Raw genomic sequence first — 15,720 nt, 5'->3', positions numbered from 1 at the left:
TGTGGTTTTAAAATATCTTTAAGCCAGCAGTTACACTTGAGAGTAAATGTTGGGACTTTGCATGTTTATAAAGGTGCACTGTGTATGGTACTCAAGTAAGTAGAGTACAAGTTACACTGTACAATATATTACTTAATTAGAAGTAAAAGCAGAAAAGTACAATTCCTTTAAAAAGTAACTCAAGTAAATGTATCTGTACTACCCACCTCTGAGTGTAATTATATCAGAAAACCTATTGGACCTAATCAGACGACATTAAACTTATCTATCTTTATGGAGAAAAGCGTGAAGGTTACAAGTCAGATCTGCGGAGAGGCAACGCCATTGTGAGAATGTTTTTCAAGGAACAATAAATTCAAGATACATATGTTTAATACCATACTGTGGAACATATCAAAAGAAAAATTCAATTCTGTCAACTGGACAGAAAGTTTTAAAGTGAAGATGTTTGGCTGCTCATCCAAGCCACTTCTTCAGTTCTGGTCAGATTACTGCTGGACACTGCCTTATATCTATCTGAAGGGAGGAGCTCTCTACGCTGAAACTGAAAACAGCTGTTTGTTTACAGTTTCTGTTTGTTGGCTAGGTCTATTGGACTACACTAAGAGTGAACTGTGCCATCTTACATAATCATTCAGGCCCCTAATGGGCACTCTCACATCTATTAGCACGCTGACTATTAGCATACCGGCAGCCCTATTGTTTTCCTTGTTTTGATTTAGGCCTGAGGATGGACTTATACGGCCTGGGAACACCTTGGTGTCCCACTGGAGGAGCTGGAGGACGTGTCTGGGGTGGGGAAGTCTGGGAGTCCCTGCTTAGACCTATGCCTCCGCGACCCAGCCCTGGATAAGCGGAAGAAAATGGACGGATGGAGTTATAAATAGGAGATAGATGATGTCTAAGGCCCCATTCCAGTTCAAAGAAGAATTGCCCCAAAAATTGCTCCTTTAAGTCCCCTTTCAGAACATTTCTTTTCTTTGGCGGTGGAACGTTCTAGGCAAAGCAATAAGATCTCCATGGAAACAAGCAGGTGGTAGATCCCTCGCCAGAAAAGTGACAGATTTAAACTAATAATAAGTAGGAGTAGTAGTATCGTGGTTTATTTACGGGTTGTTGTGGTCATAAAGAGCTGCGAGGTGTGAAGGAGATTATTAATAGACTGAGTTTCATTACAAACACCAGATACTCTGTGGCAGAGTGGTTATCCTGCCTCCTCCTCTCAGTGAGGAGGCTGTGGGTTTTACTCCTGATCTCGCTGAATGGAGTATCCATGTCCTTTGTGTTACTGCGGCAGAGTGGTTATCCTGCCTCCTCTTTCAGTGAGGAGGTTGTGGGTTTTACTCCTGATCTCGCTGAATGGAGTATCCATGTCCTTTGTGTTACTGTGGCAGAGTGGTTATCCTGCCTCCTCCTCTCAGTGAGGAGGTTGTGGGTTTGACTCCTGATGTCTCTGAGTGGAGTATCCATGTCTTCTCTGTGTTACCAGTTTAATGGGGGCAGATTGTTTCGTGTTAAATGTCTCCCCGTTTTCACACTTACCTCACTGCAGCTGTCTGAGAAAGGTCTGGGAGAACCTGATCCGAGACCCAGATCTGGTCCAAGTCTGGTCCAGGACTGAGTCTAAGGGGGACCTTGAACTGAGGAAGCGCGGGCATGAGGTCCAGGATGCTGCAGTTTGGCTATTAAAGAACCACAAAAGATTTAAAAATGTAATTATAATAAAATATAATAATATAAAAAAAATATTTTACTTGTGTGTCTTACACTGTGATCAATCACATTTAAAATGTCCTCTTTCTGAGGGTAACCAGATGTCCCTGTTTACCAGGGACAGTCCAGTTTTGAGCCCTGGGTTCCCTGTCCCAGCATATTTATCCAAAACCAGTGATTTGTCCCAGTTTTACACAAGAAATGTGCCAGTTGTACCTATTTTTTACCAACTTGATCCCCACCAACAGTAAAGAAGAGAGTATATTGTCATTTGCTCAGCCAAAATACAGAAAACTGTGTTTGAGCGTGACCTGAACACAAAATAATCTCCTCAATTGCATTGACAGAAGTCTCTGAGATTAAACTTCAGCTCAGAAGTGGGTCGAGAATAGGCCGAGTGTATAATAACTATGAGCTCTTTTCACAGTTTTATTGTAACTAACCAAGTGCCCCAGATTTAAAATGTGTAAATCTGGTAACTCTCCTCTTTCCATGAGTCAACTGTCATATGATGAACAAAATAAAAACATTATTTTACTATAGTGGTGTTGTTAAAGGTGACACCTACTCGTCATGGAGGATGTTTGAGAGTACAGTACTACCACCTCGGCAGAACAGGACAGGCTTCAAAATGCCAGTGACAAAAATCATTCAACAAGCACAAAGAAAAACATTCAAAACAAACCAATTTGACATTAACTTCATGAAAAGAAGCCATTTTAAAGGATCTGGATGGATTTTCAGTTTTGCAGTGACACTCCCACGTCCACTTTTCAACGAGCGCGTGTAGTTTAGCAGACTGATGAGCAGCGCCCCCGTGTGGACATAAGAAACCAATGCAGGAGTTATAACCAATTAGCCCACCAATTTACTTTTATATACTGAAAAAGTAAAGGTGGTTATGTTTATATAGGGTAGTTTCATATCGGTTATTACGCCTCTAAAACATGTGATTAGACCTATATTTTCTGAGCCCCATAGGCGGTTTAGGTTTATGTCTGGGGGGGTTGTTAGAAGGCATTAACCACCCCAAAGATTAGGATTATCTGTCTCCTTTACGATCAGCCCAATGCACCGGCTGTTTTGGAAGAGCTCCCTTTTAATTTTTGCACCTGAGAAAGCGGACAAAAAGGGCACAAAAAGCGGACAGAGAGCGAACAGAAAGGAGACAAGAAGTTACGAGACGCGCATTGACGCGAACAGAAGCGAACAAGAGCGAACAAGAGCGAACAGAAGCGAACAGAAGCGAACAGAAACGAACAGGAGTGAACAGGAGCGGACTGAGAGCGGACAGAAAGTGGACCGAAAGCTCACTGAAAGGGCAAAGAGTTGCGCACAGAAAGCTCACTGAAAGCGCAAAGAGTTGCGCACAGAAAGCGCACAGAAGCGCACTGGCGCGGGACAAACGGGGCAGCACGCGGTTCTTCGCTGCTCCTCGTCGCTATGGAAACCTGACTGTGTACGGAAATAGTGATACTGACACCGCTGTCTGAAGTTTGTGCAAATTGATTGGTTTGTTTAGGTCGGAGTGGGGTGAAAAATAGGTATCAAATCGCTCCTGGTGCAACAGGTGAGAATTTCCATGGACACTTTCAAAATGGCCGGAGCTTTCGGCAGCATTTTCTGTTTATTTTAAAGTTGAATCGCGTCGAAATAATGTAAAACTACTGTAGATTTTATCAGTTGACAAACCTGGTGTAGAAAGTGATGTCTTCTCTGGCAGTGTAATGCTAAGGGTTGTCATTTTAGCAGCCCTCAAACAAAAAGTCAAGCATATCTTAGAAAATAGGCCTAGTCTAATTATAAGTATATTATAAGACACATAGATTAATATACACCCATGGACCATTATGGAACCTACCTGGACCACTGAGGGATTACACAGATATAAGGCCACATGGGAACAGAAAACAAAGTACTACCATTTAATATGGAAAATTACAGTATATTGTCTAAAGAAAGAGTGTTTTTATTATTGTGGTATGAGAATCGGTACTGAGTATCGAGTCTATTCCTTAGTATTGAAATCGAGCTTGAAATTTTAGTATCTTTTAGTATGACACTAAAAGAAATCTGTGCAGGTGGCAGATCTTTCACCTGAAAAGTTACACAGTTCACCTTTTAAACTAATCTTACTCTGTTACTTTGCACCATGGATTAGATCAGATGCCAGTCCCTGTACGCTGTAGCCCAGTTATGCTGCTGCTGCTCATTCGGCTCTGCTATTTTTATCATATTTCTGTTGTGAAATGTGTGACAGGTTCCACAGCGCGACCGGGCGTGTGCAGAGGAGCGGAGGGTCAGGTTTCCTCTGGTCTCGTGTCCTCTGCAGGCAAAGATATACACCACAAGACTGCAGACAGGAGCAGACAGGAGCAGACAGGAGCAGAGACAGAGGAGCAGAGACAGAGGAGCAGAGACAGAGGAGCAGAGACAGAGGAGCAGACAGGAGCCGAGGGAGAAGAGTAGAGCCAGAGGAGCAGACAGCAGCAGAGCCAGAGGAACAGACAGGAGCAGACAGGAGCAGAGACAGAGGAACAGACAGGAGCAGAGCCAGAGGAGTAGAGCCAGAGGAGCAGAGATATAGAAGCAGAGCTAAAGGAGCAGAACTAGAGGAGCAGACAGGAGCAGAGTGAGAGGAGCAGAGTAAGAGGAGCAGAGTCAGAGGAACAGACAGGAGCATGTCCCGGAGGTTGTTTGAGAGTCTGAGGGCTGTGGGGCTGCAGCACCACTATGACAGGTAATCTCACTCTCATATTTTACCCTTGAATGGATCTACTGTTTGAATATTCTGCACATATATTAATGTGGCCCATCACATCACCATAATGTGATATTATGTGTCATGGCCAATGTATAATACATCATATTAAATAATGAGCGTTAGTCCCAGCCCTATAGTCTAAATTACTGGCTAAGGAGGCACTACAGAATAAGACCCCATTTTCATTTGCAGAGGACATTATAAAGAACTCCAACTGAGTGATTTTGAGTCCACAGTGATAATGTTTATAGTACAGGTGCTCAACTGCTTTATCAGAGGTATTGTGCAAAATTGACTTCTTGTTCGCTCATCAAATCATGCCTGAAGATAATGTCATCCATGCATGTTTGAGTAATCTAGTGATCTCTCCTGGGCCCTATTCAAGCCCTTAAGGTCTGCTTTAAGATTCTGTGCAATGCTCCGCCCAAAAGTATACTTCACCCATGCTCTCACACAACAATTATCCATAAATATACAAAAAGCGAGTGACAAACATGATGTGATATGTAATAGTTTCATTAGTGGGATGCACTCTGATTGTGTTGTGATATCGTTCTGAAGGGGGAGTGACTTGGAGTGACGTGGAGAGCAAAGGGAGGGGAAACTCAAAAACAAAAATAAAACTTATTAAACATGTTAATATGTTGTTTTAAGTTAATACCTTTTCAAAACAATAAAAGGTAATATGGTGATCTACATATGTTATGTGGTAGTTAATATCCCACTGAAGTAAATCTATTTAAATTCATAAACTGAATTTGAAAATATGCAAATGAATGACACAGATAATCTCCTTCAGATTGAGCTCCGTAGGTGTGCGGAGCCTGGCTCACCTCACAGTCCTGACCCTGGACGACTTCCCTCTTTTGGGCATCAGAACTATGGAGGACCGGACCTGCCTCTTCCGCCTGGTTCAACAGCTCCGAACTCTGGACCCACAAACACTGCTCCAGGCTGGGGCAGAGGAGGAGACGTCTTACCCCCAGAGGATGCACCAGACTGGGGCAGAGGAGGACAGCCACTCTGCTACCCCAAATTCTCAACAATGTGATAATAAAACATGGAATGATATGTCCTCAGTTTGCAGACAGCTGGATTTTAGTTCAGAAACAGCAAGTGAGCCACCGACTGGTAACACTGAAGAATCATTTGGAAATTCAGCTGCAAATAATAATTTCAGAAAGGACTGTGGCAAGTTAAAGAGCTTACTAGAAAAACAAGTTATCAAAAATGTAATGAAAGATTATACAGATATGAAACCAAAACAGAATTCTAAAAAATCATCGAGAAGGAAGCCCAACAAACCAACCCTGGATACAGAAAACGTGAGGACACTGGTGTACCAGTCTAGTCCGTCTGAGTGCAACTATGGACTGCCCCAAACCAGATCTCTGCCCACACCCAGTAAAAGGTAACAGGAAAGTTCTCATATGGCAATGTGGAAGTTTGCCACAATATAATTTTTTTATGAAATAAACAATAAAAGTTACTCAAACTAAATTAAAACTGTGTAAATGTGTGCGTGCAGGAGATCAGGGGAGCCTCGGATCTGGGTGTGTGTGAGGAAGCGCCCTCTCACCCCTGCGGAGGAGAAGAGACAGGAGACCGATGTAGTGACCTCTAGTGGTCAGAGCTGTGTGGTGCAAGAGAGCAGAGCGGCTGTGGACCTGACGCACTACGAGCTGCAGGTGAGTGTCCACATACACTCAAGTTTAGACCCATGTCCGTACCTCTTTAAGAATAACATCATCTGATCTCATCTGATCTCTGAAGCAGGGCTGGGCCTGGTTAGTACCTGAATGAGAGACTGCTGGAAATACCAGGTGCCACAGGGGAGCGCTAGTGCAAACTGTGTCATTGGGCAAGACATTTTGCCTAGTATAAATCTGGTGTGTGAGTGGGAGTGGCCGATGGCACAGACTGGTGGGCTCACTGCTGTCAGTCTGTCCCAGGACAGGAGCCACATATCGCCACCAAGTGTCTATTGAATGAGTAATCTAAAGCACTTTGAGTGTCTCAAAAAGTGACTTAAAATCCAAGGAATGAGAAAACGTACTTCCGCCGCCACAGTTACAGATTGACATTGAAAAATTTTTCTCCTGTTGTGTTTGTGCAGCACAAGTTTTACTTTGACTACGTGTTTGGGGAGGACTGCTCTAATGAGGAGGTATACCAGAGGACGGCCTCCCCTCTGGTCCAGCACATGCTCCGAGGGTGAGCTCAGGCACACGTTCACATTTATACTTTACACCCATTTATGTTAATTAACCCATTTGACCGGGTGTTTGCAGGGGCAGTGCCACCTGTTTTGCTTATGGGCAGACAGGAGCAGGAAAGACCCACACCATGCTGGGCTCTTCTTCGGCCGGGTGTCGCGGTCGATGTAGTGGTCAGGGTGGGACGGGCAGTGGGGAGGAGCCAGGCCTGTACGCTCTGGCTGCTCAGGACCTCTTCTCTTACCTCTCCTCCTCCCCCACCCTCAGTGTTTTTGTCAGTTTCTTTGAGATCTACTGTGGACAGCTGTACGACCTACTGGACCACAGAAAGAGGTGGGGCTATGCTATTAATCACATTTATAATCAGGATTTTAATTAATGTTCTATTCAACTGGAAAAATGTAATAATCAAAAATACACTGAAATCACCTTCTGTTCAGAAAGATGTGAGCACTCAAACTGCCTCTTAAAACTGGGAGCAAAGTCACTATACTGAACTACTGTGGCTTTGAAGTGTCATATTATAAAATCTATTAGTTATATACTTTCTTTATAGGTTTGTTTTGACTGTATAATGCTTTTAAATAAATGTGATTTAATTTATTAGGCAAACAATCATGTTTAAGATTTTTGTCATAATTGAGGATCATCAGGGAGAGGTGTAGCCTTGTTACGTCAGATTACATGAGATTCTGTAAGAATAAACTTCAGTATTTGGTGTTCCATGTGTTGTGTGCAGGCTGTTTGCACGAGAGGACGGCCAGAGGAACGTGCACATCGCAGGAATGTGCTACAGGAGAGTGGAGTCCGTCCAGTCACTGCTGCAGGTTAGAACCAGGACCTCTCCAGGCTATACTGCTCCTCACTGCTCCTCACTGCTCCTCACTGCTCCTCACTGCTCCTCACTGCTCCTCACTGCTCCTCACTGCTCCTCACTGCTCCTCACTGCTCCTCACTGCTCCTCACATACACACAGAAGAACCAAGACCTCACCTGCGGTCATCCTCTGCTCCTCACTGCTCCTCACCTCTCTTCATATACACACAACTGATCCTAAGGTTTACAAACACATTACCTGCATGATCACACAAAATTAAGAGTCAGGTTTGTGGAGATGCAAGCCCGCTCGCCGTAAGGCTGCATGTTAATTTTAGACAATTCTTGGCTAAAAATGTACATACCGTTCATATAACTATACTTATACTTTATTAACTATAGTTTTTAACTATACCTCTTGCCTCATTTGTCATGTTTGAATCAGGTCATCTCTCGGGGCACAGAGGAGCGCTCTCAGGGCTGCAGTGGAGTGAATCCAGTGTCATCTCGCTCTCACGCTCTGCTACAGATCCAGCTGAGAGGGGCGGGGCCAAGAGGGGCAGAGTCGAGAGGGGACAGTCAGAGCGTGCATGGCCGGTCAGTCCCTCACACTCACACTCACTACGTTTACAAGCACAGAGAAATCCGAGTGTGCTAAACAAAATCAAATTGAATGGGAATTGAATGGGAGTCGATCACTGTTGAGCTCTTTTGATGATGACATTATAAACCCACTGTTATAGAGTCTACTATCTGTGGTAGGATGTGGTTCGTGGACCTGGCCGGCAGTGAGCGTGCATCTGACTCTAGAGACTCAGACAGACGGAGCCGAATGGAGGGAGCAGAGATCAACCAGAGCCTGCTCGCGGTACGGCTCTGTTTGGGGTTATAGAGTTACAGTATATAGGACTTCATAAACCATGTTTAAAGGGCCCATATTACACTATTTTCTGATCTATGTAATAATGTTGTTTCCTCATCACAAACATACCAAGATACACACTGCATATTTAGGCGGAGTTCTTCTCTCAAACAGAAAACACTCTTATGATGTCATGTGGTAATACAGGAAGTGCTATTTTGTGTAATATAGGACTTTTAATACGAATATATTTTAAACAGTATTACATGGAAATGTTAAATGGTACTTATAAATGTCTGTGTGTTTTCAGTTGAAGGAGTGCATCCGCTCTCTGGACCAGGAGCAGGGCCACACCCCGTTCAGACAGAGCAAGCTCACCCAGGTGGGACACTGGACCTTTAAGGTCAGAGGGAGCACATGAAGAAGAGGGGAAAAGGAGGAGGAGAGGAAAGGGAGAGGAGGAGGGAAGGAGGAGGAGACAAGAGGAGGAGTGTCGGAGGAGGAGGGGAGATGAGGAGGAAGAGAGAAAGAAGAGGAGAGGAGGAAGAGAGAAAGGAGAGGAGGAGAGGAAGAGGAGGAGGAGAGAGGAGGAGGAGAGGGGAGAAGGAGAGGAGGAGGAATGGAGGAAGAGAGGAGGAGAGAAAGAAGAGGAGAGGAGGGAAGGGGAGAAGGAGAGGAAGAGGAGAGGAGAAGGAGAGGGGCAAGAGAAGAGGAGAGAAAGAGGAGGAGAGGTGGAGGATGAGGAGAGGGGAGAAGGAGAGGAGTGGAGGAGAGAAAGAAGAGGAGTAGAGGAAGAGAGAAAGGAGAGGAGAAGAGTAGGAGGGGAAAAGAAGGAAGAGAGGAGGAGGAGAACAAGAAGAGGAGAGAAGGAGGAGGAAAGAAAGATTTAGTCTTTGGGTAGTGAGTGTTCAGTAGGGTTGGTGGTTAGATCCTCTCATCAGTGCAGCCTGTAGTTGTGCCTTTGGGCAAAACATCCCTCTTGACCCTAGAGATTTACAGTGAATCAGAGGTGTTTGCCCTCAGTGTCCTGAGCCGATGACCTGTCGCTCAAACATTTCTGTGTTCAGGTGCTGAAGGACTCATTCGTTGGAGACTCTTTGACCTGTATGATCGCAAACGTCTCTCCTGGTCACTGCTCCACAGAACACACCCTGAACACGCTCCGATATGCCGACCGGTGAGAGTATCCGGATTTAAAGGTACACCGTGTAACATTTCTGGTGGGTGGTCTCCATGGAGATATTATTGCTTCACCTGAAATGTTCCTCTGTGTAGCATTAAGTTGAAATCTTAAAAGCTTAAACTAAATGCATTGTTACTGTGAGCAGCGTCACCTCTCCACAGATCTGATGCTCACTTGCTTGAAGGTAGATACGTTTAATGTCATGCTGTGGAACATAGCAGGCAAAACAATACAATCTCCATGGAGTCAAGCAGATTCTGGACCCCGCACTGGAAAAGTTCCATAGTGCACCTTTAAATGTGGCTAAAGCTGTTTAATCTTACTTTCATTTAACGTTGGTATTCCATTTGACAGTGTAAAGGAGCTGAAAGGCCAGAGCGGGCAGCACACAGCCAGACGAAGCAAGAACCCCCCCTGCCCAAAACAACACCTGTCCCAGAGCAACGGGGCCAGCAGGGGGCGCTACAGAGGCTTGAGTCCACCCAAGAAACCAAGGACCACCTCCATTGTCCCGTCCACACCCTCTGCCATAAGAATGCATGAAGACAGCGCGTTCCTCTGCTCTACGCCCAAGAACCACCAACACAACCAGGACAGCAGGGGGCGGTGTGACTGGATCTCACCTGTTCAGAGTCGACCAAGAGTGAGACGTGAAGAGAGCGAATACAGGGAAGCAAAACTATGGAACCAAGCATCAAGTCAACAACAAAATCATGAGTTTGGTCCCAGAAAGATAGAAAATGAACCATCACAAAGCCAAAGAAGTCATAAATGGAACGATTTAAGTAGATATTTTGAAGACCAAGAGAAGAGGAGACATCTTAAACTGTATCACCAACAGTTACAACAATTTGACCCACTTCTGACATCTTCTGGCCTGCTCTGTCAAAATACGTCTACTAATTCCCCTAAAGCGAATTCACATGCTATGGAAAGCATGCTTACGTCTTCAGTGGCTATGGAAGACATTTTGGGTCGATTTGAAGCTCGTATTAACCAAGTGCAACCTTGTGTGTCAAGTTCTGAGGCTGGTCTATGGCTGAATAATCGTAAAAGTGGAAATTTTAAATATTTGGTTGATGAAACAGGTGTGATATTGAGAGAAAATAGGACTGGAAACAACAGAAGGACAAAAAATGTTGAAAATAGAGAAGTTAAATGTGCTTGGATTTCAGAGAATGAAGACGTCTCAGGAAATTGTTTAAGTTTGGGCGACAATATTAAGAATTGTACCACAAGACGAGGATTTCCTGTTGAATTTTGTGACCCACGAGCCCCAGCAGAGCGCCCCCTGTCTCCTGCTGCAGAGAACAGCAACTCGCTTTTAACACTTTCAGATCTGGACTGCTCTAAAATGATACCAAATAGTCCCAAACATAATCAATGCAACCAACGCAATGAAGAACAGAGCAGTGTGAATATGGACCCGCTGCGGTTGTCCATGTTGGAGGAGGGGCAGGAACTAGCATCAGTCTTGTATCTCCAACAAAAGCCAACCATTTCAAAGAGGAACCAAGAAGCAGCCGTACCTGTGTGCAGCATGGGGTGGGGGCTAGAAGAGGGCGCTGAGGAGTCCTACCTGGAGGTGCCCCAAGCAATAGGTGAGTCCTCAGAACTTTGAGTGCGGAGCATAAATCATATATTTTCGGTAAAAGACTTCATTAAAACTACCGTCTGTAATTAGATTGACGCAACAGGGACCACTAGATGCTAACCATCTGATAGTGTGCCAGGTTTGGTCTGACAGAAGGAGACCAGAGAGCACAGATGAGTCTTAATAAAGGATAAGTGAGGGGAGGAGCCAGGTGAGGTTGAGGGGCCAGGTAACAAAAACCTAATTAACTTACAGATGGTAGCTTTAATATTGGCAAAAAACAACAAATAAACAAAAGTAAATCATGATGCTACACATTAATTTAGTCAAAAACTATATTGTATTTTAACTTTTTTGCATTTTGTTATCAAAGTTTGTGAATTGCTGTTGTGATTGTCTAAAACTCAGCTGAGAGTCCCTCTCCCTGAACAATGTCACAGCACTCCAGATTGATGTGTAGAATCAGTTCACAACGCTACAGTCAAGTGTTTGCCACTTATTTAAAGAGGAAGTATTTTATTTTATTGCTATAGTCGCCCAAAAAAACATATTAACATGTTTTATAAGTTTCACTTTCATTTTTGACACTCTCCCCTATATTTGCTCCCCGCACTAAATTCAGAGCGCTATCATAACACAATCTGTGTGCATCCCACTAATGAAACTACTGCACCTTGACTGCAGGTTTTTCAAGTTGCGGTGTACAGTTTTGTATCATGTTTTTGTATATTTATGGGGAATTGTCATGTGGGAGCATGGGTGACGTAGGCTTGTGGGTGGAGCCTTGTACAAAATTTTACAGTTAACCGCACATACCGCGCATAGTTTTACAGATCACATCTAAAACCTCTTCAGGCATGTTTTGATGAGGGAACAACGTTGTAACATGGTAGAAAGCTCAAAACAATTATTTTGCACATTACCCCCACCTTAAAGGAGAAATATAATTCTAAACTTGAACCAGGTTACAAGAACGGTTCATCATGAACGTACTCAGAGTTGTGTTTGGATTGATTCATGTGTGTTTGAGTGATCCTGTATTGTCCTGTATTTCAAGTGATTCTTGCTACAGTGAAATGTCAGATACATAATTAAAGTCAATGTTACAAGTTATTCTTTCATCTTTTACAGGTTCGTCTATGGTTCCTTGGGCCATACGATTCCATTCACAGCCAAAAGGGGGAGTTATCCAGTCAACTGCTCCCACTGCTCAGCCCATCTCTGCTTTAAATGATGTAGTTTTTAATAAAAGCTCCGGCCTCGCCCCACACAACAGTCCCCAGATTTACAACAGTAACAACGTGACTTCCTGCCCCCAGAGCCAGAACAGCACAGCGCCACCCCTTGGTCACTCTAGGAACAGCAGCAGTGAGGTCCTGCAGTCTAAAGAGGAGAGAATCGGTCTGAACCAAAGCACATGTGAGGAGTGGACGAGTGGAGACCAGTAAGAAAAAAAACATAATTTAAATAAATATGATTAAGACAGGTGCCCTGACCTGAAAACAGTATTACTCTAGTAGTAAAATAGTGACAAAAATGATTCAGACAAGTAAAAGTAGCATTATGGAACTTTTCTGGTTGATTGTATGCCATGTGCCTGTTTCCATGGAGATGTTATGGCTTTTACTGTAATGTTCTGTTACTAATGTGTTTTGTTTTTTTATTGAACCATATGTTCACACTGTAACCTCTCTCTCAGATCTGACCTGTAACTTGGCCTGGTAAAGACACCTTTTTGTTTCAGTGGAGATAGATACGTTTAATACCATACTGTGGTACATTGTAGGCAAAGCAATAGCATCTCTGTGGAAACAATCAGGTGGTGGATGTTCTACCAGAGGTATTACACAGTTCATGTTTATTGTAAGGACAATAATGAACTGATTTTGGTATTCCAGAGCTGCTGACAGACCACGAAAATCCCCCACATTTAAATGAATCACCTAAACTTGTTCATAAGAGAACCGTCAGTGTAAAATCTATTGTCATAGGAGTAAAAGAGTCTGGATAGGACTCTGTGACTTTGTTCATACTGTGGACTTGACCACTCTGCTGTTGTGTTTTGGTCCTAAACCCTTGTCTCTTCTTTCAGTTGGCTCGTGGTTCAGGCTCATTTAGAGACGCTCAAACAGATGGAGCGTCTGTCGCACAGAGAGGGGACTCTCCTGGGACAGCAGCCTGACATGGTGAGCACGCGTTACTGGGAAGTCTGTGTTAAAGATGCACTATAGAACTTTCCTGGTGAAGAAAACTATGGAGCCACCTACTTATCTCCAGGGAGATTGCATTGCATTGCCTGGAATACTCCACAGTATAGCATTAAACTTATATATAGTGAACTGATTCAATTATACATGATTTATTGTAAGCGTTGCCTTTCTGTAGATCTGGCCTGTTACTTGGCCTGGTGCATCTGCCACCTGCTTGTTTCCATGATGATACATAAGTTTAATGCCATATTGTGAAGCATTCCAGTAAGGTCAGCACTTGTAAATATTAATATTACAGTGTCATCTTTTTCCATTTAACAGTTTGATGCAGATTTAAAGCAAATATTTTGAGTCATTATTTTTTTCAATTAACAGAAAATGTAAATGAAAATAATGCAATAAAATTTTCAGAAACATTGCAGAATACCAGCAGAGATAATTGTCAAAGACCATCATGCAATCGTTCTCTTTTTACACCAGAAAAGATATCTGGCTCTGCGAGTTCCACCAGATCTAAACCCAGACTTCATCGGGCCTAAACCAGGTCTAAAATGAAATTAAACCCTGTATAAAGTCCTTAGGAATTATGATTATCCCAAAGTAACTTTACTTCACAATAATATTACTCAAGTAGTAGTACAAAGTAGTGGTCCAAGAAATTACTCAAGTAAAAGTAAAAAGTATTTGGGTTAATTATTACTCAATTAAAAGAGTAACTGTCGGGACTTAACATCTGATTTATCATTTATCATGACTAAACATTAAATAAAGTACAAAATGTGGTATTTTCAAACAGACACAAAAATGAGCCAAACTAAATCATATCTGAAGGAGCTGCAAGAAACACAATTGTTCAAATCATTTCATATTGTCAACGTAAAGCTCAAGTCACTTTAGACTCACTCACAGAGGGAAGAACACAACTTTTACTCGACTAAGACTAGCGTTACACTATACTATATACTACTCGAGTAATAGTACTGTTATACTGTACTATATACTACTTGAGTAAGAGTACTGTTACACTGTACTATATACTACTTGAATAAGAGTACTGCTACACTGTACTATATACTACTTGAATAAGAGTACTGCTACACTGTACTATATACTACTTGAAAAAGAGTACTGCTACACTGCTATATTCTACTTGAATAAGAGTACTGCTACATTGTACTATATACTACTTGAATAAGAGTACTGCTACACTGTACTATATACTACTTGAATAAGAGTACTGCTACATTGTACTATATACTACTTGAATAAGAGTACTGCTACACTGTACTATATACTACTCGGGTAAAAGTACTGTTACACTTTACTATATACTACTTGAGTAAGAGTACTGTTACACTGTACTATATACTGCTCCAGTAAAAGTACTGTTACACTGTAGTATATACTGCTCCAGTAAGAGTACTGTTATTAAAAAAAAAAAAATGACTCAAGTAGATGTAAAAGTATGCTGCTAGAAAAGTACTCTGAAAAGTACAATTTCTTTAAAAACTTATTCAAGTAAATGTAACTGAGTACAGTGTTCCCTCATTTATCGCGGGGGTTACGTTCTAAAGATAACCCCCAATAGGCGAAATCCACAAAATAGTCAGCTTTATTTTTTACAATTATTATATGTTTTAAGGCTGTAAAACCCCTCGCCACACACTTTATAAACTTTTCTCACACAGGCATTAACATTTTCTCACATTTTCTCACATTTTCTTGTTTAAACACTCTCAAGTTGCAGAGAAAAGTTGCAAACATACAGCACTTGAGAGTTACACTGCAATGGAACATTTACGTAAATTTGGCTGAACGCATTCTGTACTATACAGGAGACACGGCGCCGTGGAGACAGATTGACAATAGTCTACAGTCCCTTAGCCTAACCCTGATGTACTGTGTTGTGTACTTTTTGTCTTAGGCTTTTGTGGAGTACGTGCAGCAGCTGGAGCAGATCATGAGGAGAAAGGCTTTGTGTGTGCGGAGTCTGATCTCACATCTACAAACTTACCTCAAGACCAGCCACTCCCAACCCTGACCTATGACAGAGGACAGAATTATACACTCAGGGAAACCAATCAAAAAGGACCAGCCAACTCTGACCTATGAGAGAGGACAGAAATATGAGCAAAATGTACTCTAAGGAAGTACAAAGGACCAACCCCACTGTGCAATGTTCATTTTTATGCAGTAGGGCTGAACGACAGGGGACATGATTCTTTTCAAAGTTCACATTTTAAACACGTCCAGAGGAATTGATAAGTAACACAAGTAATACAAGAATTGCAGCCTTTGTGATTTTCTCTACTATATCGTGATCAGAGGTGCGTAGAGTGGCCAAATACTGTCTGCAGTGAGG

General features: G+C 42.7%; 1 protein-coding gene and 1 long non-coding RNA gene across 2 annotated transcripts; both read left to right on the top strand.

The window, feature by feature from the left end:
* The first annotated feature begins 6,954 nt into the window (after positions 1-6,954).
* On the top strand, positions 6,955-8,009 carry LOC129456539 (uncharacterized). The gene is made up of 3 exons (XR_008648818.1): positions 6,955-7,026; positions 7,433-7,520; positions 7,955-8,009. It is a non-coding gene; the product is annotated as an uncharacterized LOC129456539 (long non-coding RNA).
* Positions 8,010-8,079: 70 nt separating this feature from the next.
* LOC129456521 (uncharacterized) lies at positions 8,080-15,445 on the top strand. Its single transcript, XM_055224192.1, has 8 exons — positions 8,080-8,106; positions 8,272-8,377; positions 8,682-8,753; positions 9,439-9,548; positions 9,909-11,155; positions 12,280-12,592; positions 13,241-13,334; positions 15,283-15,445. The coding sequence occupies exons 2-8, from the start codon at positions 8,273-8,275 to the stop codon at positions 15,397-15,399; spliced, it is 2,058 nt and encodes a 685-aa protein (XP_055080167.1). The 5' UTR covers positions 8,080-8,106; position 8,272; the 3' UTR covers positions 15,400-15,445.
* The last annotated feature ends 275 nt before the right edge of the window (positions 15,446-15,720 follow it).

Source organism: Periophthalmus magnuspinnatus, chromosome 9 (assembly GCF_009829125.3).
Source record: "Periophthalmus magnuspinnatus isolate fPerMag1 chromosome 9, fPerMag1.2.pri, whole genome shotgun sequence".
NCBI lineage: Eukaryota > Metazoa > Chordata > Actinopteri > Gobiiformes > Gobiidae > Periophthalmus > Periophthalmus magnuspinnatus.
Note: the sequence above shows the minus strand (reverse complement) of the source record. Positions and strands in the feature narration are given on the sequence as shown.